The 24560-nt window shown below is 36.9% G+C and overlaps 2 protein-coding genes across 3 annotated transcripts in view; one reads left to right on the top strand and one right to left on the bottom strand.

Annotated features, from left to right (window-relative positions):
* Window positions 1-24560, top strand: part of LOC116650957 (modular serine protease-like) — a 123564-nt gene that overhangs the window by 23125 nt on the left and 75879 nt on the right. The gene's annotated exons all lie outside the window — the stretch shown is intronic.
* LOC6630186 (myophilin) lies at window positions 18724-24134 on the bottom strand. Of its 2 annotated transcripts, none has more exons than XM_002053219.4 (3): window positions 23984-24134; window positions 19171-19491; window positions 18724-19112 (listed from the first exon to the last, which is right to left on the bottom strand). In XM_002053219.4, the coding sequence occupies exons 1-3, from the start codon at window positions 23987-23989 to the stop codon at window positions 18930-18932; spliced, it is 510 nt and encodes a 169-aa protein (XP_002053255.2). In that variant the 5' UTR covers window positions 23990-24134; the 3' UTR covers window positions 18724-18929. The 2 variants fall into 2 exon arrangements, with proteins under 2 accessions (XP_002053255.2, XP_070063265.1); XM_070207164.1 differs by lacking the exon at window positions 23984-24134 and adding an exon at window positions 23775-23798.

The following is a 24560-nucleotide window of genomic DNA, read 5'->3' as shown; positions in this document are numbered from 1 at the left end:
ACAAATCGGAGAGCGGTTTGGCTATCAGCGCATAGTCTTCTACAAAGCGCCTAAAGTACGATGTTAATCCGAGAAAACGCTGCAAACTCTTTCGGTCATGCGGTATAGGAAAATTTTGAACTGCCTGGGTTTTTCTTGCAGATGGTCTTATTGTGCCTCCCTGTATAACGTACCCTAAAAAGTCAACTTCCTTCATGAGAAACTGGCACTTGCTCCACTTAATACGCAAGTTAAACTCTGCTGCTCTGTCCAGTACGCGCTTTAACTTTTGGATACCTTCATCTATATCCTTGGAGGGAATTATAAGATCATCCATATAAGTTACGACTGTACCATCCTGTACCAGATCTACAAGAATTGCATGAATGAATCTGGAAAATACAGCTGGGGAGTTCGATATTCCAAAAGGGACGAACAGGAATTCATATTGCCCTGCACTTGTTACAAATGATGTAAATTTTCTCGAATTTGGCTCAATTGGAACATGAAAAAATCCGTTTGCGAGATCAAGTGTAGTAAACACACTTTGGCCCTGCAATCTCTCAATCACATCGTCTATTAAGGGCATTGGAAAATTGTCCCTCGCGATCTTTTCGTTTAGACGCCTGTAGTCACAGCACAATCTTTTGGTACCATCTTTTTTCGGAACGAGGACAACAGGAGATGCATACTCCGATGTACTTGGCTGTATGATCTTTTCTTCTAGCCAAGTTTTGATTTGCGAATCGACAATAGACTTGTCCGCATGTGATATGCGCCTTGGGCGTTCGAAAACTGGACGCTCATCATTTAACAAAATTTTCATTTCAATTGGACATTTCTTCTTCATTTCAGGTGAATAGTTTTTAATTATTGCTTGAACTGCGTCTGCAACAGGTTTTTCTAAGTGATGTAGATCGATCTCAGCCTCCTGATTTTCTGCAAAAAAACATACATCTTTGAATTCTTGTAAAAGCTCTATGTCTGGCTTCTTATTTTCGACAGTATCTTCTGTTATTGTTGATGTCTTGTCAATTACTCTCTCGTTTGCATTGTCCTTCACTTTGGGTCGAAATTCTACGAAATTTTCCGATACTATTAAGTCCGCTTGCTTCAATACGCTGTTTCCTATTACAGCTGAGTATTGGATGTCGTCTCTGCTCGTAACATGAAAGGTTATATCCAGTAAGATACCATCAACTTCGACTTGAGTGACAAAGCTTCCCAGTGTATTTAGCTCACTATTACAGATACCAACAAGACACTGTTTTTCATTATTCAGTTCAACTTTTCCTAGCTCTTTAAGGATATCATCGCGTATCAGACAGAGGTCACAGCCTGTATCGATTAATGCAGAGAAGCATATGTTCTTACAAGACAACTCCTTAAAAATGCATTTTCCACTACTGTTGGCCTTGTTTATCATCGTGTTCGCATTTTGGCCTTCTTTCTTCTCCACTGCACGCGATCCTGAACAGTTAGCTGCCTTATGCCCTGGTTGAGCACACTTGTAACATTTTATTGGCTGTCTACATTCTCTGGCTAGATGTGATGGATCGCCGCATTTGAAACATTTCTTAATTCGTTCTTTATTCAAGTCAGGTTTCTTTTCTTCGGTATCGTTATGCATCCTACCCGTATTAGACGCTTGAGGGCGACTACTACGGATTTTCTCATATACCTTGATTTGTTCTTTTAGTTGCTGCAGAGTCTTGGCCTGATACAGATTACTTTTGTTACTCCTCGAGTCAGGTATTCCCTCAATAAAATATTCTATCAGGCTTGAGTCATCCAGGTTAAGAGGTCCGCCAATTTCCATAAGGCTATACAGATATTCTATATAATCTTCACCTTGACGCTTACGCCTATTCCGCAACATGCGGTGGACGTCTATTGATGAAACTACCGTCCCAAATTCTTCCAATAGCGCTTGCTTTAAAGATATCCAATCTGAAATTCCATGCTGACTGCGCACGAATAATTTTGCTGCACCTTTTAGTAATTGCTTTGAGTAAATAAATTTCTGAAGGTCGTTCCACTGCACTGCCAAAGCGTTATCTTCAAATTCATGAATCCATTTTTCAACAGCTGGTTGATTTGACCCATTGAATTGCGAGAGTGAATCTTCAATGTCGCGTAATGTAAACGTTGTTCGGACTATCTGCATTGGTGAGCTTTGACGGGTATGAGCCGACCCAGCATCGTCATACTCAGATTCATTATCGTCAACCTGCAACCCATAATATTCTAAAAGTCGGTCTTGCAAAGTTTGCTTTCTACCTGTTGTTACCAAACTAAGTGCCGATAACTTTTCTTTTAATTCGTTAACTCTTAACGCCAAAATTTCGTCTCTGTTCATTTTGTTATCGTCGTTGCTCGCTTTTCACAATGCTTAAAATTGAATCTTACAAATAAACAATTCAATGTACTTAACTTAATGGTATAAGTAATTAAACTCTTATGAATCAAATTTTAGTTTTTTTTTTTCAGCAACTTTAGAAATTATTAAATTATTATATTCGTCTGTCTTAACTTATACTTTCACTTTGTGTTTGCTTACACTTAATTTCTTCTTTGTTATAATTTGATTCTTTGAAAATTTTTTACTGATTTAACACTCTTTACTCAACAACTAGTTAATTATTTTCATATAATGACGAAATAACATACTCTGTTGTTGATCTGTAACTTGATACACCCTGTGATCATCGTTGTCGTGTTGAAGCACGTTCCAGTCACACGCTCTTTTATTGAAAGATTCCGCGCTCTTCGCTCTTCGCCTCTTTGATCTGCAACTTCTTATTTCATCACGAAGTGAAAATTTTGCGCTATCCAGCCTTTGCTACGCAGAATTTAAAACATCGCCTTCTCGCTTGCGCTTATCGACCACTGTCACGCAATACACGACTGTTTGTCTCGCTCTTACTAGAGCTCTCTAGGCATACTTCGCCGCTGTCGCCATTAATCCTAGACGATTCTTGACTTTTTCCATTTTTTCCAGGGCATACGAATTTTAATGAATTTTCATGCACCCGCTTCGTTTTATGCTCCGATTAATAGTCTTGCATACGTTTGTACTCGTTAATCAATTTACGAATTTCACAATTTCTGTCTATCCCACTTCTGACACCAAATTTGTAGGGATGACCATTCGATGGCCTTCACAAGCACTTGAGTTCTTTATGTTCATATTATTTTATTTAGAGAAATTGGTGAACAAGCGTAAACTTATGATTATTGTACATTTTCCGACATGTATTTCAAAGACAACGAGCAACAGCGAACACATCTTTTCATTGACTCTTCTAGCTTACAACTGAGCTTCTCCTTCTTGTATTTTTATCGATAAATCTATCGTTGATTAAATATCCATAGCAGGGTTGCATATGATAAGTGATTTTATATTACCAAATGAGTATAATGCCAACATTATACTCGCCTGTTTAATTTAACTGATTGTAAGTTCGACCACTCCTAGTTCTGTTTCCAACTCCTACATATATGTCTGGGATTTTCGCACATTATGCACACACGCATCACATTGAAGACTCTCAATGCATATTTTATATCCCTTATGCGCCCTGTTATGTCTAACTTTATGTGTCAAGAGAACAGCATCGATTGCATACCCTAGCGTACCGTCAACAATCAAATCAAGTAAGAGGTTCTAGTCGGGAGTTTTCTACTAGGGATTACCCTGAACCCTCTTATTCTAACAACAAATGCAGCCTGCGCTACGCGCTCTTTTGCCTTAGCAGTAATACAGATCAATTATAAAAGAAAAGGTTCTCTTGGCAGAGTTTGAACTCGCAACAGACTGCTCTACTTGCCACTTCCTATACCCAAAAATCATACATACTTCTTAGACTTAATGTGAAACAAACGAATTCAAATAGCAGCACAGAAAACGATACTATCGTAATTACAAGTGCAATTCAATGTTGATAGAAGTCAAAGAAATCAAACAAAAACAACAAAAAACCTACAGCTAAATATGGACGGATGGACATGGCTAGATCGACTCGACTGTTGATGCTGTACATTATACCCTTTTTACGCATTTTCAATGGGTTCAGGGTATAGAAAAATATTTATATGATGTAAAAAACTCAAAATTCCCCCCAAAAAAAATGTAGAAAACTTTGCTTTTGCGAAAAATGCGATACTCGGCTCAAATAATTTTCCCTTAGAAAAGAACTTGAGCATAAAACTCACCCACCAAATCTTTGAAACCCACTCCACACCATTCAATTTTTAAGCAAATCGGACAAAACTTAAAAATTCACGAAAAAAAACATATTATCGCACTTTTCGCGGCGGAATCTTTGATTTTGTCGCTCGGATGGTAAACAAAATATTATCATATCGAAATCTTTTTTTTGTATATTTATCGTTTGGAATTTATCCACAAAGGGTGTACATTATGACAAACAGATGGCAGATGGACTTGTCGGTATATCTACTTAGGTGTTGAAACTCACAAAGGGGAGTAGAGAGTCGACACTGCGACAGAGAGGTGCCCATAAAAATAAATACTCTATTTATATTAACAGGCTGTTTAATTTGACAATTATTTAAGTAATAATACGCGGGTAATCCCTGAGACAAAGAGTACAAAAAGCGCAGTCAGAATTTAATCCATGCAATGGATGCGTGCGCCATGCCATGCGCCTAGTGGCGCACAACACAAAAACTAAACCAAACAAGGCAATTATCCAGCACAGTGACCGCATCGACTTAGCACTCACAGCCCGCTAATTGCACCGGCGGATGGTGACCTGTCTGAAAACGAAGTGTACTATCGGACCCAATGCCTCGCCCACACAGCTGTGTGTATTGCCCACTTTATGTAACGTAAAGGGCAAAGTCAGAGCCTGACCTGCCATTACGACTGTCACACTTCCCCGGCTCAAGTCAATGCAGTCCTTTTGGCTGTTCGATTCGGTGTGCTTAATTGCTGCAGCATCCCGCACACCCGGTTCCGCACAATTTTCACAATTAGGGCGAGGAAAAAATGAGCAGAACAGCTACGAAGGGCAGAAAATCCACATCATTCGTAAAGCCTGAGGGGCTACCCGATAAAAGCGTGAGCGGGAGGCATTCGCCAGCGAGAGCCAATTGTCGACGCCGGGAGAGAAGCCAATCTACGGTGGGCAACAATGCAAATGCGGAGGTCGCACGGGGCCAGTGTGTGGAAAATACGCAATTGTTATTTGGAATTGGGCTAGCTGGCCATCGGCTGAAATGGTTGATTGCGTTCGCTATTGCATTCTATGGGGAGCCCATCTACCGTGTTGCAAAATTATAATCGCATGATTTTGTGCCCTTCTCCAAAATCAATATGGTATTAATTTCAGAACTCGATTTCTGAGCGTTTATTGATATAATTAATTTGTTGTGTATTTTCTTGAAAAGTATACGCTTAAATATAACATTATACGATTGATATTGCATTATTTGCTACTTTTCCAGCCTGCTTTGTATAATCCAAACGGCACGACAGGTCGATTGTTGAACCCAACTGCAATTGGGTGGACACTGGCCAGGCTAGAGAACACTTTGGAAGAATATTGTTTGAAGCCCACTCAGTTGCTGCGAGTTTGATTAGTTTGTTTGCTTTTCCTAAGCGGGCCTGGGTCAACCTACTTAGTTGTAGATATCATATAGAGTTATAGACAGGTTACGACAATGGCCCAGAAGTTTTGTGTGCTCAACACATTCGTCCAGCTGCAATGCGTATGTTTACGTTTCACCTCTGGGCAGACAGGTTCCGTAGATTCAGTTCTTGTTGTTTGCTCGAAACTGGGAATGGGCAGCTCTGGTGCGGTCGACAAACGCTAGAGTATTTAGCGCGTTGTGAAGGACTCTGCCTTCACCCAACACTCTTCCGTGCCATATCTATATGGCCCCGCATCAACTTCAGATGCTTGTTATAAAATTGTTAACCATCAGCTCAGTCGAACTGATAGAATTGAGTACTCAATTGCTAAAAGATGCCCAAAAATTTTTATCGCTAAAGTTAATTACTTCAAATCAGACGGAAAATATACAGGTAGAGTTGGCGTACAACTTAACAAGCATATCTATATAAAAAAAATTTTTAACAAAAGTTATTTGAATTTACATCAGCCAGAGACTAGTTACTCGACTATGGTGTATCCTCTAGTTGGCTCAAAAAGCATCAAAATAAAAATACTTAATTTGTACACACATTTTTAGCTTTTCTTAACTCTTATTTATTTTTGATTTGTTTAAACATATTAACAAAATTATGCTTTTATTCTATTCTTCTTTCTTACATTTTTATTTTACAGAGTATACAAAAACACATCTTGTTAGTTTTTTTTGTGTCGTGCCCAAACTGTCTCTCAATTTATTTAACACCCATCAATTGTGGGCAACACCTTTTTTATGTTAACTTAAAAAGAAACTTTGACAGGAACAGCAACTTATTTGCTTCGGTTTATTGTGACTTTGTTTCTTAGATTTTTTCGCGTCATGTAAAAGTTAATTAATTAGGAGGCGATTTTAAATAACAATAAATCGTTTAATTAAAAAAACCTCACTTATTTGAAAATCTTTTTAGGGAACGTCTACTGGTATATAGGTACATAGGTATATGCCATAAAATTCGGGAAACTTTTCGATTGTAAATTGACATAGCTATCTTAGGCAATGAAATGAAAATCAAATGTCGTAGTTGAAAGGATAGAGGGAATAAGACTTTAATAAATAATCTTAACTTCAAGTAACTAATTGTAGACACTATCGCTTGTTACACAAAATAAATAAGAGCAAATTTAGCAGAGGCAACAGCAAAAGATTTAATTAAATGTAGGTAATTCTGAGATCACAGTCACTTACTTTAGACTTTGTAATATTAATTCATAACAAAACCTCATTAGACAAAGAATTCAATTTAATTCACTGCTCGACATAATCAAAATTGTTTACATATTTTTCCGAAGCTGTGCAGCAAATGCCGATAAGCACTCGGCGAACCGCGTAATCAGGTCCCAGCACAGTGTTCCAGTATGTGGGTCGTGCAACGTGCCACAAGATACCTAGCGCTTAAATCAATACAATCAATATTACTGTACCACACCTCGCCGCATTCAGTTTCCATGGTAAACAGCAGCTGATCCGCCGCTCGGTTAGTGCCATGTCAGACGCCAGCAACCTGCAGTTGTAGCATCTGGAGTAGCTTGGGTCCGAATGACACCTCTCACCCCACAACTTCAGTGCAATTTCCACATTCTGCAATTCCTTTGAGGGCTCTCAGCATCAACCAGCGACGGACGAGGCAACGCACTTCGAGCGTTGACTGAGTGTTAGCCTTCAGTTTGCCATGCAGCTGTTCATATACATATATACCTTGTATGTGTGTGTAAAAGACCCGTAAGACAAATTTAAGGTAAACAGGCTTCATCTGCCTGGCGTGCCGACTGCCTGACAGTCTGACTTTCTGACTGCCAAAAAGCCATTACCCCAGCAGCCGGCTTCGCTTCGGAGGCGACCTTAGGGCACGTGAAAGATTCAGATTCAGTTGGAGTCTGTGCGATGCACCATTAGTAGATTTTGTTATAAGGAGCGTCGAGCTGGTCTGCCTTGCCTCGGGTCGATTGCAACAGCCCCTAAATTAAGATAAATGTCCAGTTGCCTAGAAGCAGTGCACCGACCTGCCACTCTTCATTATTTTGGCAGATGTGAGAAATGAAAATTTTGGCGTATATGTATATCGCATGACCATGTTTCTTCCCTCTCAGCCGCTTGTCTATTTGCGGCGTTATTTGTTTCTTTGGTTAAAGCGCGTTAAGCCCACCTTGCCACGTCTTACACACAATTCTGCATACCACGCCCCAGCTAGGCGATGCCATTTCAAAGGGAGCAGCAACTTAATTTGCATTTTGCATGTGGCGAATTGCGTTGCGAGCATAATTTAAATATTTGTTAATTTGCATAGGAAAATGGAGTGCAGACTGCAAACTACGCTACTGCAGCCGCCAATAGCCGCCAATCACCACACACCAAACACCTGAATTTTTACACTGAAAACAAAAAAATACATAATATTAAAAACAAAAAACAATAAAATAAAAGGATCTCTTGATATTTGTAGTGATGAATGGCCAAGTTGATTATTGCTCGGATACACCTCTCTTGTTAATGATGATCAGGCGAATTCGGTATCATGCTCATTATTACTCTCCCTCACACAAGCACCTGCAAGCAGCGCAACACAGACGAAATAGCAATCAGGCCAGTTTACAGTTATCCCCGCTGGTCTGTGTGTCTGCCCTGTAATTGTAGAACATTCGATTACGCTGCACAATCGCATCGTCGGAGAAGGTGGAAGTGTGGATTGGAAACTGCACAATTGCACCTTAATTAAGGTGTTTGAAAACAATGCTCGAGTCCGTTATGTAAGGCCCCTCTCTTCTGTAAAAACTAAAAGTCGAGTTCTCGAATCACGTGACAGTCACCAAGGCGATCGTATCCAAATAAAAGATGTTTTGAGTGGTGAGCCGAATAAATTGTGTGGGGCTTTTTCATATGCTTCCACGTCTGTCCTGGAAATGGGTATGCAATTTTAAAATATTTTTTGAGGCATTTTTTGAGTAATTGCAAATTGCAATTTTTATGCAACAGTAAGGCTGATTTTTGCCATTGATTTCGTCGATAGCTATATTCGAAAAGTTTGAGGGAACATTGAGAGTTAACATCTTTCCTGTGTTTTGCCATATGGTAATTTCATTCCTCAGAACAATCAAAAATCAACGTCATTCCCAGAAGTTGCCCTTTCAGATATTTTCAACAGAATTCGTTTTGCCATCACATGCAAATTGAAAGTTGCAAAAATGAAACTTTGGTCAACCCACGCAAAACTCAGTAGCTTAGTCATTAGCGAGGGTTTCCTGAAAGTTCTCTGCTCTAAAACACATATTTTGTGTTTTTCTCATACAAAAAAGAAAAAATCTGCACAAGGCTGTAGTAAAGATTCAATTGGGGCGGGACAACAAATTATAACTTCTATTCCGAATTAAGAGAAACATAACTGAAAATCCTGTTTTGGGAGTATTCATTTAATAACTTAAATAAAATTTCTCCTATGCTATTGTCAGACTCAAGGTAAATGTTGTCAGTTGCATGTAAAAACATTATGTCAACCTTCAATGCACAATGTAGAGCCTATAATATGTAATTAAGTCAAATTAATTTTTTGCTTGTAATAGTTTTTTTTTTCAATTTTTAAATGGACAAGAAGTGATAAAGCGATTAAATTAATACGATATTACGATTTTTTTAGGTATATTGCAAATAATATTGTATTCTTTCCATTGTCTCTTATTAATTCCGATAACTTGTATGGCAACCTGCGTATACAAAAGCGGCCACTTACACCTACATTTAACTAGATGCCAAAAAGTGACAGGCGCACATACGCAACGTAGCACATTTTTGGCATACCAAACGACTTGAACGATTTTGACAGCTGTCATTGAGTTAGACGTCAGCCTTGTGTGCCCTGCTGCTGCCCTTAAGACACAGACAATTCATTTAAGCCTCAAAACTTACTCCCCAACGACTTTGTGTGTGCGTTCCGTTGCTAACATTTTTGAATGCGAGTACAGTTACGTTAGATAGCATTTGAAGGAATGTAAATGATATACAAGGGAGTACCCTTACTGCATTGTTTTTCTTAGATCATCAAGCCTAACTCGAGCCCTTCTCCTCAAGGTACATATCGTGTATGGCTGTGGATATGCGGTTAATTACATTATCAAAGAAATGAGTACTTCAATAATTTCAACAGCGACTTTTAAAAGTTTGAAAATTGAAAGTTTTATAATGTGTACATTTTTGATACATATATATTTATATAGAAGATTTAAAATGATCAGTTTCATTAAAAGCGGGAACAAGAAATTGAACTATTCTGCAGAGTGTTAATGTCAACATATTTAAAACTAAAACTTTAATATTGTTGCTTGAGGGGCGAAGAAACTCTTAACGCACTCATACTTTACTTTTGTGAAAAAGCAACGCATAGTGTACTTATTATTAAAATACAATTAGAACAAGTAAGAGGTTCTAGTCGGGAGCAAGGGAATAACCTGAACCCTACGCGCTTGCTGTAGTACTAATTAAAATATATTTAAAAAAAAATATATATATATATATAATTTCCTTGTACTCAACAGCCACACCAATAATAATAAAAAAATGTACAAAATATAATCACAAACAACAATACAATCGCTATTGCCATTGCAATAGATTGTTAATAGAATTCAAAACAGACGCGCATGATTGTGTGTGTTTACATGTACACGGAAATTCTTGCAATTTTCGCTTGCTGCCATCCAAAGCACGTTTTTTCTAATAACTTCTGTGTGTGCTTATTAACCGATCTTCATAAATTACTTTCTTCTGCCTGTTACATGCATTTGCAAAAATACATAACACCCTTTTTAACCATTTCTAATGGGTTTAGGGTACGAAAACCATATTCAAATAAATAATTTGCTCTGCTTAAAGAACTTTTTATAAATGGACTTTTAATTTTGGAATGATTTTAGATTGTTAATTACCTTAAAATTTCTATTACTTCCGTTTTTGCATATCGTAGAACTGTCCATGCAGCTATAACTCATTTAGAGCGAATAGATCAACAAAATAGATGCATTGGCCGTCAATGTTGTCGCCACATTTTGGCCACTTGCATTTTGTCAGCAATTCATATACATCCTCGTCATTTAAGCCAGCCAGGATTAATATGCGTGTCCCAGTTCTTATAAATGTGGTGCTCTGCCCAGAGCTCCTACCTCAGCTGCATCGTGCTCGGCATAATCATCGAAAGGTGCTTTGACTCAAACCCTTATGCAGCTACGATTCAAACACGGGGAAGTGTTCGACTAAAGACCGCATAATGCATAGAGCGCTCCCCTAAAACACACCTTTCCTCCACACTTCTTCACACTTCGTCTAGCACAGTGCGAATAGTTTTCTCGGATTTTGAGCGCTGGCACCTGGCAAAAAGTTGACACCAACACAGAGCCAGAAAAGCGCGCACAGACGCGCACACAGCCTCACACATTTTCGTAATTTAGTCCTGTAGATATCCGTGACGCAATGATTCTCGTCATCTCCGCGAACTTGCATGCTCTTAGGCACGGTTAAGGCAACCAGGTGCATGTCTTGCATTCCCATAAATAATCGCTAAATTAGAATAAATGGGTACATGATGCCCTTTTATTAAAGAGGCTTACAAACCTATAAATATTGATTTAAGAATATCAAATTGGATGCTACCTTGGATAACATGGTATCCATTCGATTATAAAAGTGTCCAACAAACATCAGTAATTACTTGGTCAACAACATTTTCAATAACATCTTTTCTACGTAGCGCGTATTCAGTTAAAATGAATAATAGACATACTTCTTAGACGTTTTATTAAGTAAACAGTTCATTTTTACATACATCAGTATATCTAAGTATATTACAAATATTTTTCCATATGCTAACCTATAAATATTTCGAATAAGTAAAACTTTTTGTTTTGTTGTGCAGTTAAGTTATGCAACTCATCGAAAGTGTGAAATTTAATGTGTAATTAAGAGCGCGTTGAAAAAAATTCCATTTATTGTTGCCGTGCGGAAAAGCTCATTTTCAATTTCACAATTTGCTCCCTAGCGTCCTTGGCTGGGATGTCATCGTGTCCATCTCAATTCTTAAAATGCCAATTCCATCCGGACTTGAATGCAAATGATACTTAGCTATACATCAGCATACATATTTTAAAGAGGCACACACTCGCACAAAAAAAAACACGCACACACTGCAGCGGGCCTTAACAACCTTAGTAGGTCATGTCGATTAATAAAATAAGTAAAAAAGAAACTAACTAAGTTTAACCTTAACCACTGCAGGGCTGCACAGGTTCTACTATCCCGAACAATTAGTGAGATACGAGCCGACTTTGTAATACTGAGCGAACCTCACAAAGCCATATCAGAAGAGACCTGGGTCGATCCACGGCAAGCTCCGGGATACGCAAAAGTCAAAATAAGCGCTATGTTTTAGTACAGCTGCTATCTGGTCCGCAGCATTTAACTTGTCGAACGCATATGCACTCCCAAGTAGTCATATTCGGCGACAATTGTGCCGTGCCGAAAGGCAAGGCGATTCGATCTCTATCTCTAGTTAAGATTTTATGTGTTTATGTCATCTTCCCCTCGTGAGGTAATACTTAGCGGTCGTTCCGCGAGAGAGAAACGGGGAGTAGGCGGTGACTTTCGTTGTTGCGAAACCCATTTGCGCATTTACATTTAATGAAAATCCTTTTCCCCAGCGAAATGACAACAGAAATATTTGTGCGCATTGAGGCATGGTCGCCCCTAGCACTTCAGTCGAAGAACTAATTGCAAATTTATTGGCTGCAATAAATGTCAAGGGAACTTTAAGTTGCATTAAACAAATGCAGTCGGGGGGATTGGGGCATGCCTGCAAAATCTGCGCCTTTGCCCATTGGATTTCGCATCAAAGTGGATTCTGCCTCTGATTGCTCGGAGAACAGTAGAATTATTTAGCGAATAAATCATGGGTAAGAAGAGTATTTGTGCAAATGAATTTAACAGGCAGAGGGAAGAATCTCCGATTCTGTGAAGTATGAATATTCTTTAACAGTATCAATCTATCTGCTCGTCCGTCCATCTGTCCGCATATATGAGCGCAAAGATCTAAGAACCTATAAGAACGAAAGATTTGAAATTTGGAATAAAATAAAATTTTCTTTCGATAATCGATAGCTTGCCCGTTTACAATCAATCGATAAAAATCGATATCGAAGTCTTGTTTTCTGACCAAAACTTGTTAATTATAAGAGCCAGTATCACCAAACTGATCTCTTGAAATATCAAGTATCGTTCACTTTTTACCTATCACCACCTCCGAACTACGACCACTCAGCTATGAAACAAGAATCAAAACCAATTTGTATTCCCCACCAATTAAAGCCACAACTTTAATGTAATTGACATTTTGAGCATAAACAAATATTTTATGGTAAAACTGATACAACTGTTAAAAATTTCATCAACATCGATTAAAAAACATAAAATGTATTAAACAAAATGTGTAAGCAGCAGCTAGCGCAAATTTCGAGAATTTCGGTACACGTAACTCCTGATCCCATTTAGAAGAACTTTTGCTGATACTCGTTAAAAGCATAAAGGATAAGCTTGTTGCCCTGCTACAACTTGAATTCCAATAGCCATCGTTAAGCAGATTCAGAAGTAGCCGAACCACAGAATGCAATTAACGAACGCCGAACTCTCGAGAGCATGCAGTCAATTGTAATTTCCAACCGTAACAATAGCATTGCCAGACAGCGAACCAAATGAAATTAATTAAAATTGTTTCATAAGCCGCATCTGAGTAAAATAAAAAAAAGAAAGAAAATTAAAAACAGTTAACAATACTCGCATATTAGACTGTTGCGGGTGAAATTTCCCAAATGACTGAAACACATATTCATTAAGTTCTTATGTTAAGCTTTGAAAACAAGTTTAATTCAACTTAAAACTTCGCCCAAAAAATCTTTGATGCGTGTTTTCCTCAGAGAAAGCTTAGATTCTGCGATAAGTATGAAATGCGTCTCAAGCAATTTTTCATATAGATCTTTGGAAATAATTATAGCCACGAAACGTTACCCACCAAATCGTTGACCAAATCGTTTTAACAAGGAGGAATTCATTTTTCGAAAAGTGTGGAACACCCCTCGAAAATGAGTTGAGATTGGATGGTAAACAAAAAAGTCATACAAACATTTTTCCATATTTTTCCACACATATGGGTGGAATTTCCCATTTGAAGGTAGCTACAGTGAAAACCAAATATATATCTATATATATATATATATATAATTTTATGTATAGAGGTATTATATTTTATAATATTCTATTATATTATTATATATTGTATTATATTATTTTATTAATTTATGGTTTTCATTTAAGTTTTTAGATTGGGAAAAGGAGTGCCACTCTGGGTGAAAGTTTTGTGGGTAGGAGCTCAACTCAACAGCACTTTTGCACCATTCCACTTTTCGCTTTCCTCTCTCTTTTTCTTTCCTTCTGAGACAATCTCTTTTTCAATCGGATTTGCTATCTTTCTATAAAGTATACTGGTTAACAAATTAAATGTGCGACTGCTATAATTATTTTGCAAATCCAAATTGATCCATCGAAGTGCTTACAAATATTTCTAAGCAAAAAATGTCGTAATGAGCAGAGGCAAAAACACATAAGTCCTACCTCAACCAAAATGCTGAGATTTGGATTATTGAAAAAACTCCAACCTATAAATCAAGCTATAAGCTGTCGTTTTATTATTAATATGCTCAGCAAAAAGTATTTTATGATTTATTAGCATTACAAAAACGACAAATGTGCAAGCCCAAACTCTGGAAACCTCGAATGCTAACGAAGAGGATAAGCATAGCAGCGCTTATTCCGAGCAAATGCCACAAGGGATAACAAGCATGTACATGGGCAAGTGTGTGTGTGTGTGTAACAAGTGAATTCGCAGTGCAAATTTATACGGTTTGTGGAAGCACAAATAATTTTTGGTTTCCTGCACGCAAGTCTGGGATGAATTGCGCGAATTTTTATGAATGTCCTGGCCAAAGTAACTACATGCACATGTGTGTATAGAGACTATATTTCGTAAGTGTGTACATTTTTCCAACAATGTTATTGAACAGCTGTATTTAGTTGCCAAACCAAAACCAAATACACGATATGCATATACAATCCACAGGGCTTATTAACATATAAAAATAAGACATTCACATTTTAAGTTACCTAGAAGTCTATGACCACAGGCCGATAAATACATAAATAAATAAGTATATGAACACATGAATACATAGGGAAATAAATAAATACAATCATAAATGAGCCAATTAATACATAAATAAGTGAAATGTTATTTTGAATCAAATTTTCAATCGATCTATTTTAAAACAATCCAAACCTCAAGACAAACAAAGTTTGAATAGAACGACAAAATATTAATTGGCTATTTTGGTAAAATTGTGTTGCGAACTGAATTCTGCAGAGGTTTAAGGCATAAAAAGGTTTTTGCTGTTTTATTTTTAAATATCCAAAGCGCACACATTGCCTGCCCAGCTAACCACTTCCTTAATTAGCACTTCAAACTTTCATAAATCTCATTTAGAAAAAAACGAGAAGGAAGGGCTATCTTCAGCACGCCGAAGATTAAATACTCTTGCTGATCATTATGCTCATAGTGTTTTTCCCGTATCTAAGAAGCACAGGGAAAATCAAATTTTGAATAAATGTAGGGACCATATTGAAACTTATAAATGCTGATTTTGGTCAAGATATCTTGCAAAACAAAAATTTTTCCATACTACTTAATTTTTGACCGATCCTCTCTATGGCAGCTATATGATATAGTCCGATGCTCTTAAAGCTTTGCTATATATAAAGAACAAAGTAAAAATAATAAATGCTGAGTTTGGTGTTAGAAAAGAACCTACTCTTCGACTGATCGTTCCCATGGCACGTATATTATGTAGTGTTCTGTCATATGTACGGCGTGCAACTAAGTGAGAGACGTATGATAAGTTTCATGACGATAGCTTTAATTCTGAGCCACTAGTCCGCATAGAAACAGACAGACGGACATGGCTATATCGACTCGGCTGTCAATACTGATCAAGAATATATATACTTTATGGGATCGGAGATGTTTTTTGAAGGGCATCTCATAATCGAGCAAGTGTAGCTTATTCACTTGTTACGCGGGTTTTGCTTTAGTTGTTGGGCCCTCCTCTAACATTTTGCGTACTTGGTTTCAGGACAAAAAGCAATAACAACAACAACGAACACATCACCAAGTACGACGAGGACAATGGAATTTGGTTTTGGTTGTGGTTGTAGCAATGCCACTGGGCTTTAGCTTAGTTTATGATTACAGCAAGCAGTTGGCTGGCAATTAAGGCTTCTCTCGCTTGTGGGCTAACAGAGAAATGTATACAAGGGACGAGAGAGAGAGAGAGAGAGAGAGAGAATGGGTAAAGTATACAACTACTGTTTAATGCGCCTGCTTTAGTACCATTTGCCACATTGCTTTGTTTACAATGCACAGTCAAGCATGAAATATGCTTGAAGTGCCTGAGTTCGTTTCCAGGACTTGCCCAAAATTCGGTTTTGTGCAAATCAAAAATTACAAGCGACAGCAACGCACAATCCGCTTAAGAACTATGAACACCTTGGCTGCTTAAGCCCAAAAAAGTCGGCTGCAAACTTACTGTAAGTTACGAACCGTTTCATTTACTTTAAAGTCAAGTTTTGGCATGATATTCGGTGGAGAACGTGCATTGAAATCGAGTTTGGTTCCAACCACATTGCAGCTATAATTTGTTACAAAGTTTTAGCAATTAGCCCAAAATATTTTGTGCAAGCTCTGCTGCTCGAAAACAACAACAATGTGGTCGGCAACAAAATAAATGCGCTTGCATGCTTAAGCCAAATCATACTACAGACTGTCATTAACTTTGGCCTGATTCCCGCACATCGCTTTCCGCCAACCCGCGGCCAATTAGTGTTAGAAATTATGGCTAACAAATAGAGTCCAAACATTTTGCTAGAAGCGACGAGGTAGACACGCAATAAACTAAAAACTTTATGAAACCAACAAACATTAGCCAAACGACAGAGATAATCCTAATCCTGCACGTCATATGCAGGGAAACTCAGTAAAGAACATCAAATCATGCTGTTAAAGCTTTCAACAAACCTATCAAATATACTATGGCAGTGTGTCTATTAAGTCATGTCAAATAATTCTTACATGAAAATTGATGAACTTAGTGCTAAAGTATTAAGCCTTGAAGAACTTAATGACGGTCTAAGGGTACCAATTGAGAGGACTTATATTATATATATATATTCAAAATTTCGTTTAGTTTCCTTAAGGTTACGAAGATCGACGCGGTTCCACAGATGTAACATGGCTAGATCGACTCAGCTCATCCTCCTGATCAAGAAACAAAAATATTCAATGGGTACAGGGTAAAACAAAGAGCTTGAATGCAATACGATTGTTTTTAATATAAATAACCATAAATAATCATTGTGTTCAGAAAATATTTATTTGTGTATGCAAATGAAATAAATGCATTGGAACAACAGCTACATGAGCCGCTTGCCCTTGCTGTATACTATTCCCGGACAGACACAGAGAGCAGGGTGAAGGCGAACCACCTACAAAAGGACAGAGAGTCCACCAATATCATTGTCAACTTTTGTTGTCAATAAATTACATTATTATAGCATACTTTTGGGGAGCAGTGACATGAAACTATTTGCAATGGAATCGTCGTATCTGTAGCTCCATGTGTGTCTTCGCATACCACACATACGGAATGTATGTTGTATTTATTACGTGCTTATTTGTTACAACAATTGTCAACATAAATAAAATTAAGTGTACGTTCCTGGCATGGCAGTCGAAGAAGGGAACTAACTTACATTTACCACAGGCTCTCAGCACACACACACAAAGCACCTGTCAGTGCCTGTCAAGGTGACCAATTCACAAAATAAGCGCATTTATTGCTTGTTTTTGTGCTCGATAAGTGGAAATTAAACACAAGCTTCACACGCACACACACTGCTTCATTGTTTGGGTATATCAACCCCTTGTTACAAAGTCGGCCTATTACCCTTACACCGATTTGATGGACCATTGGAATTGACCCACACGCATTGCGTCTTTCGTAGAGCCAACTCGCCAGTAGGCGGCATTTCGTTTTTCGGTTTGGATAAATTCCTATTTCTTAACTTAGAATATTTGGTTTATCACCTAAAGTTAACTAGTCATTCGCGACTTTGCCTCAATTGGGAAATTCCACACTCAAGTATGGGAAAATCGCGAAACACGGTTGTATGAAGTTTATTTTTTAACCCTCCATTCGGCTCTTATTCACTTGTTCATGATCTTTTAGAGGGATATGAAATTATATATGATTGAAAAACCCATTCCTGCGGGTGGAAATAGGGCTCAATGCTTTCTAGGGTGAAGTTTCGTGATCAAACTTTTTATTCATTTTTAAAATTTGTCCGATTGGGCGCAGAGTTGTTTTTAAAGCGCTATTGGGTAATTAACGAAAAACGGCTGTATGGAAGTTTTTTGTTTACCGTCTGGTCGGTTTCAAACTAAAATTCACAAATACGTGCCACGGGCAAGGCCGGGGTATACACTCTGGCTATTATATAAAGCGGAAGCTCAGCTCATAAAAACGTTAATCTATTTTGTAATTGATTTTAATTTTCTATCGTATTTTTTAGTTTTGCTGATTTTGAGTAACTGGCACACTTTCTCAAGTTTCGCGCAATGTATGCAAGCTTGGCATTTGATATTTCTCATGCTTATCGCAGTAATTTGTTTAATCTCAGGTGGGCAACGAGCGGGCAAAGCGTAAACAATTAAATAAGGGTGTACTACGCGATATGTGTGTGTCTGTGTGGGATGTGTGTGCGTGTGTCGGGATATGACTTTATTTGGCTGAGGTGCTAAAGGTCTGATGGGGCATAAAAACCACTTAATTCTTGCGGCAGCTGCGTGTTTTTCCTAATTAACAGCAAAAACAATGCTAATCTTATTTGAAATGCAGGAAAGCACTTTTAGTGAAAATAACAACATGATGATTATATTAAAATTAATTTATTTATTTATTTCATAATATATAAATTACTTTAAGAGGGGCCCGCGCTGCTAATTGCAGGGCTTTAATTATAAAAACCGCAAGAAATTATAGATATACAAATGAACATTGTTTGAACTAAATTATTTTTGGTGTAGCTGTGAGAGGTGTGTGTGTGTGCTTGCATGTATACCTGAGGGTTTTGCCGTCTTACATGTGGCGCGTGTTGCTGAAACCACCATGGCCGGCCTGGGAGGCGCCCTTGTTGAAGCCCATCTGCAGGTTTAGCTCACCCTCATGTGCACGCAGTTGTTCCTCGGTGAAGGTGCGCTCGTTCTTGTCGGCCATTTTGGGGCCCAGGGTGGGGCCAGTGAATTCGGGATGCTTTTGTGTCTATCAATAAATGTAAATATCAAATTGATAATCTTTACATCCAAAGTCAGGCACTTACAATGCGACCAAGGGCATACAGCGAAAGGGTAACTTGTGGAATATTGCGACGTTCGAAAAGATCCGCAGTTTGGAATATCTCTTCCTCGGGCACACCGTACTTCTTGACAGCTGCCTGGAAACGCTGAATGTTCTCCATCAGCTGGAAGTTGGTACCACGCTCCTGAATCTTTTTTACGGATCCAGGGGCCAGTTTATTGGCCAACTTGCACAGCCAGATACCATCCTTAAGGATATCCTCATACTGGCCGCTGGGCACCTTTTCGCCGAGCACTGCAAAGATCCAATTGAGCACCTCCTGTTCCTGTTCCTTATTGCGTGGCTGTAACAGAGTAAGACGATATCATAAGCCGAGTGCTAAACAAAAAAATTTGCTGTAATTGTACGCAATTTGCTAAATATATAGGGTTGCGCGTTCCCTGCTCTAAAAATAAATAAGCGTATATTATAGACTGCGCGCATTCAGCCACAAAATGGAGGCTTACGTTGGTATATTTTTTTTACTATAGGTAAACGCAAATATGACTAGCTTCCGACTAACTGGTGGACCTCAGGCTGCGAGCTGAACAATAACCCCCGGTGAATTGCTTTTAAGCCCTGCACCCAATTTCAAATACACACAAGTGGGTAAGTGCCCACAACAAAGAAGCAAAAACAAAATGAAAACGAATAAAGGTTCATTCATTTTTCAATTCATTAATTTCAATTTAAAAGGCGTGGCATGTGAAAGGCTTAAATAAAGCCGCGGTCACTGGAGCCGACAGCCGCCGCACTTTATGTGACAGTTTAGGCTGACAGTGAAAGCCACTAACTGTTTAATTGAAATTTAATTAAGCGACTGTCAGACTGTGCTTCTTCCTATTTTGGGTTAATTTGGTTTAGTTTTGGTTTTGGTGAAACTCATTAGATTTCCTACAAAATCGGAATTAATATTCAAATTTCTATAGAATTTATTTTTAAATTAATTTATTATTCGACCATGTCATATTAAAGTATGTCATATGAAATATATAAAGAAAACTTAAATTAATTCTCTTTCGACTTATAGTCAAAAGGAAATCTAATTTATCCAACTTGAATTGAAAATAAAATCATTGCGGCTTTTGCAATTATTCTATTTAGCTTTAAGAATAGAGTGTCGTATATGCCACAATTGAATTATTGCACTATATACATACATTTTATTTAAATCCCATGCGAGCCGGGTTCATAAATATCTTGCATATTTTTGTTTATTTATATTGCTTCGTATTTTGAATTATAGCCCTTGTTTACACATATAATAAAAGCTATCATTTGATTTGCGGCAATATGTGCAAATTGAATAATTTTCGGGGAGCCCCTCTGCCAAAAACCAAATTTTCCGCAAAATGTCACAATGGATCGTGCTGGGAGCTTATGAACGATATATATGTGTGTGTGTGTATGAAATAATAATTCATTTATTTAATATATATATATGTTTTTAGCCTAAATAATATTTATTGTGTAATTTTATAGCTTTTTTGTGTTATGTATTAGCTGCACTTAATATTTCAACGATTATATGCCAATTAATTATTATTATTTCATACATACATATTTTTTCCTTATTTGAAGTTTTTTTGTCGATATTTCAACTCGAACAGAGGCACGCCTGAATGGCTGGCAATGAAGCGAAGGCACTTTAATGAATTGCACATCAATTTGCATTCGCAATGGCTTCGATTTTAATTTCACGGATGGAATGCCCCCACTGGGGGGTGTAGCTTGCCCTTTTGCTTTTAATTTTTAATTGAATAAATACATAAAAACAAAAACAAAAATTAAACAAACAGCACTTATTGTCCGTAATGTTGATGCAACTGTGGTCGTTCTGGTATCTGAAATTCTCAATTGGTTCATTTGGATGCCCAGCTTATGTTCATTTTTATTGCTATTAAAAATTGTCCAGAGACATATTTTTGCATGGGTGACAATCCCAAAGATGATGCAAATGATGGCAATAATCTGAGCTAATATGCTGAGAATTGAGGACTTATTTATATTACCGCTATTTAGGTGTTTCAGTTAAGAACTATTAAATTAAAGTTTTCTATAAAAGAATAAAAAAAAAGAAGCTATTGTCTAGTTAAGAGAATAATTGATTGCTTTCTTCAAAGTGTCTTAAATGATTCAATAATATTTGATTATTTTAAGAATATTATGGATAGAAGTTTGAATGCGTTTGTACTTATTAGAATTATTTGTCTTTCTAAATTCCGTTCTCAATAATTATTTATATAATGTCTACAATTAAATATCTATCACAAACAATTAGCAATAGGCTCCTTTAATTTTTGATTACTGTTACAATTTAAAATATACCTTTATTTTGCCATATTCCACCTGATCATATTCACTTGCACTTGTATGAAAAAATAAATGTTACAATTTTTTATACACTTGACACACCCTGTGCTTCGGCCTTCCTGGCATGGTCTTAATGTTGGCGACCCGGACAACCGTGACCTTTAAATAACCCTCAATTTGTGCTGGCAGGCGACTTTTTAGTTTTTTTCAGCTGTTTGCCTTTTTTCTGCCGCGGGCATAAATAAAAATTTTCATTTGAACATAAAGATAAACGTTTATTTCGACGCTTATTTTTGTTGATCACCAAAAAAATTGCTGCTATTTTGTTGTTGCTGACTTTGTTGTTGTTGTTGTTATTATTTTAATTTGTCATTTGGAACACTGCCAATTGCTGGCCGCCGCCCAACATTAACCAACAAATTGAATTAAAATGTGCATTTGGCGCCCACACGACTAAGCAGACCGTTCAGAGGGGGTGGCCCGGGCAAACGTTTTTTTGCAATGTTGTATCGGCGGCTTGCGCAAATAGAACGTGTCTATGTGGCCGGTTAACATATACTATTAACAAAATTTATTGACTAATAAACACAATATCTTGCAATCCCAAATATACCTCAAGTGCATGTCTCCCGGTTTCAGAAATGCAAGATTTTTGAATTCTATCTCAGTCAAAATTTTGATAAGTTTAAAAGTTTAACCGAAAGTTCGAGAAGGGCTTTACTTTCTTGATCTTTTATTCGGTTGCTCTTAAATTTTGAGGCTAAATTGCGTTAAAAGTTTGTTTTATAGACTTTGCGCTTGACAGTAATTTTTTTGGATTGTTGCCAATAAAACGGCAGACGCCGGTCAATCATTTCCCAGACTCAAATTCGCAGTGCAACAGTTTGTTTGTAAACTATAAACAAAAACTTTGAAATGTACAGTATATAAAATGATGTCATCACTAAGATACATAAAGTTCAGTAAAAACCGACAGGTTAACTAATTTAAAGGTTCAGTCGAACTGCAGAATTTAAACAGATTTTTGAATATATATAGAAAACTTTGCAATAATACACTTTAAATGTGTTTATATACAAAGAGAAAAGGGCAACAGAACTAATTTATACAATATTATATAATATTCTTAACTGTGCCGAGAGATATACCGGACCTTGAAAACAATCTCGATCCAGCGACTGACAGCACATAATTAATGGCATGCGACTGTTACAGCAAGAGGCCTTGGATGAGGGCTTTGGGGACCAGTCCAGGGCCAAAATGTCAACAAAGTGATTTTTTATTTTAATTTACAAAAACAAAGAAGTGAAGAGACGTAAAAATGATATACGAGAATGAATTATGGACAGACCAGCTGTCGCGTGTGGGTGTGGAAAGTGTCCGAAATATGCCAGAATTGTGAGCTCAGCGGATTGTGAATATGTTTCTGAACAAATAATTATATGTATAAATAACTATGGAATGTCGCCTCTGTGTTTTTTGTTAGTTGACAATTAAAATAATTAATCAATGAAGAATTTTTAATTAAGTCGCCAAACATGGCGTGCTATGCGTTATAATATTTTGTTCCTTAATTGTTTATTCGATTAAAATAGCAAAAAGGCTTTTAATATATTCATTATTATAACAATATGTGATTGTACATTAAATTAAAACTCTACATAATTCCCACCATCTCGAAATTCAATAATCATTTCAAAGGGGTATATATTTATAAATATATATACATCTACATACAATACATGGATGAATCCGAGGAGGGCATCTTTAAAATTAATTAAAATAGAGAGAAGGGCCGGACAATTTGCATTATATTTTTATATGTACCAGATTGTAAAACTACAATGTTGCTACTGTGAACTTACACATAAATAATTCAATCTTTTAAAATTATATATTAATTTCTGGCAATTGAGATCTGTTTACAGGATATCTCTCTGTCCAAATTGCATGGACATAACGCTTTAACAATTGTTCATATATTTTCGTCTGTACGTGACTTTAACGAAATTTAAACAATTAATATTCGAAATATGCTCAAATAATTAAATTTTTTGTGCATTTTTTCAAAAAGACATTTAAAGTCTATTATATATAAGCAGCTATACGCTTGATATCCATGCCTGTTTTATGATACTCTTTTAGTATACTAAATAATTTAAGATAATGATGCATTATTCTATTCATTTAATTTTTGGAAACGAAAACTGGAAACATTTTTGCCAATTAAAAAGTATAAACCAAATATAAATATAAATACATATTCACACATACGATTGGCATATTATTGTAAATCCTTTTTGGGCTAATCAATAACATTGTTGATAACATGATATTGATTAAGCTTAAAATTAATTGAATTTTACACCAAAAACTAAATTTCACATAATCTAACAACACAAATTTTATTTTAATTTTCAATTTTGTTATAATTTAATTTTCCATTTTTGTCCATTGAAGATAATTATTTTCTTAACACTTACAGCCATTTTATGTTTAGAATAAGAAATGTAAACGAAACTGCTGAGCTATGCGCGACTATGGCGAGCAAAATATAATTTTCGACTGACGCAAGTTGCTGAAACAGTTTTCCATTTATCCTAAGAGGCCAGAGATAATTTACGAAAATGCTGAAAATGTTTTTGGGTTAGCCTAATGCCACTGCCAGTAGCAGCGTCCACAGCGACAGCGACGCCGACGCCGCGTTCGGCATTAGACGGAAGGTTTTTATTTTTTTGTTTTTCGAATGCCAAAATCGCCAGAAATAAAGCCAATGTAGGAGGCAACAGACTAACAAATTTAGATATGAGCAGCGGAAACTCTTAATGACGTCACGATGACAACACAACAACAATTAAAAATTTTCAAAATACTACAAAAATATGAAATCAAATTGAATCTTAAGCAGAAGTGTGGCCAAGTTATAGTGCCAGAAAACTAAAACTATTTCCCTTTCGCTTTTCAGGCGAATACATTGAACGCAATTTGCCAGCAATAATTTTGGGTGCTGAGTGCTCATTTGTATCCGTTGGATACCATTATATATATATATATTTATAA

The sequence above is a fragment of the Drosophila virilis genome, chromosome 2, assembly GCF_030788295.1.
Source record: "Drosophila virilis strain 15010-1051.87 chromosome 2, Dvir_AGI_RSII-ME, whole genome shotgun sequence".
Classification (NCBI taxonomy): Eukaryota; Metazoa; Arthropoda; class Insecta; order Diptera; family Drosophilidae; genus Drosophila; species Drosophila virilis.
This window is presented reverse-complemented; position numbering and strand designations above follow the sequence as displayed.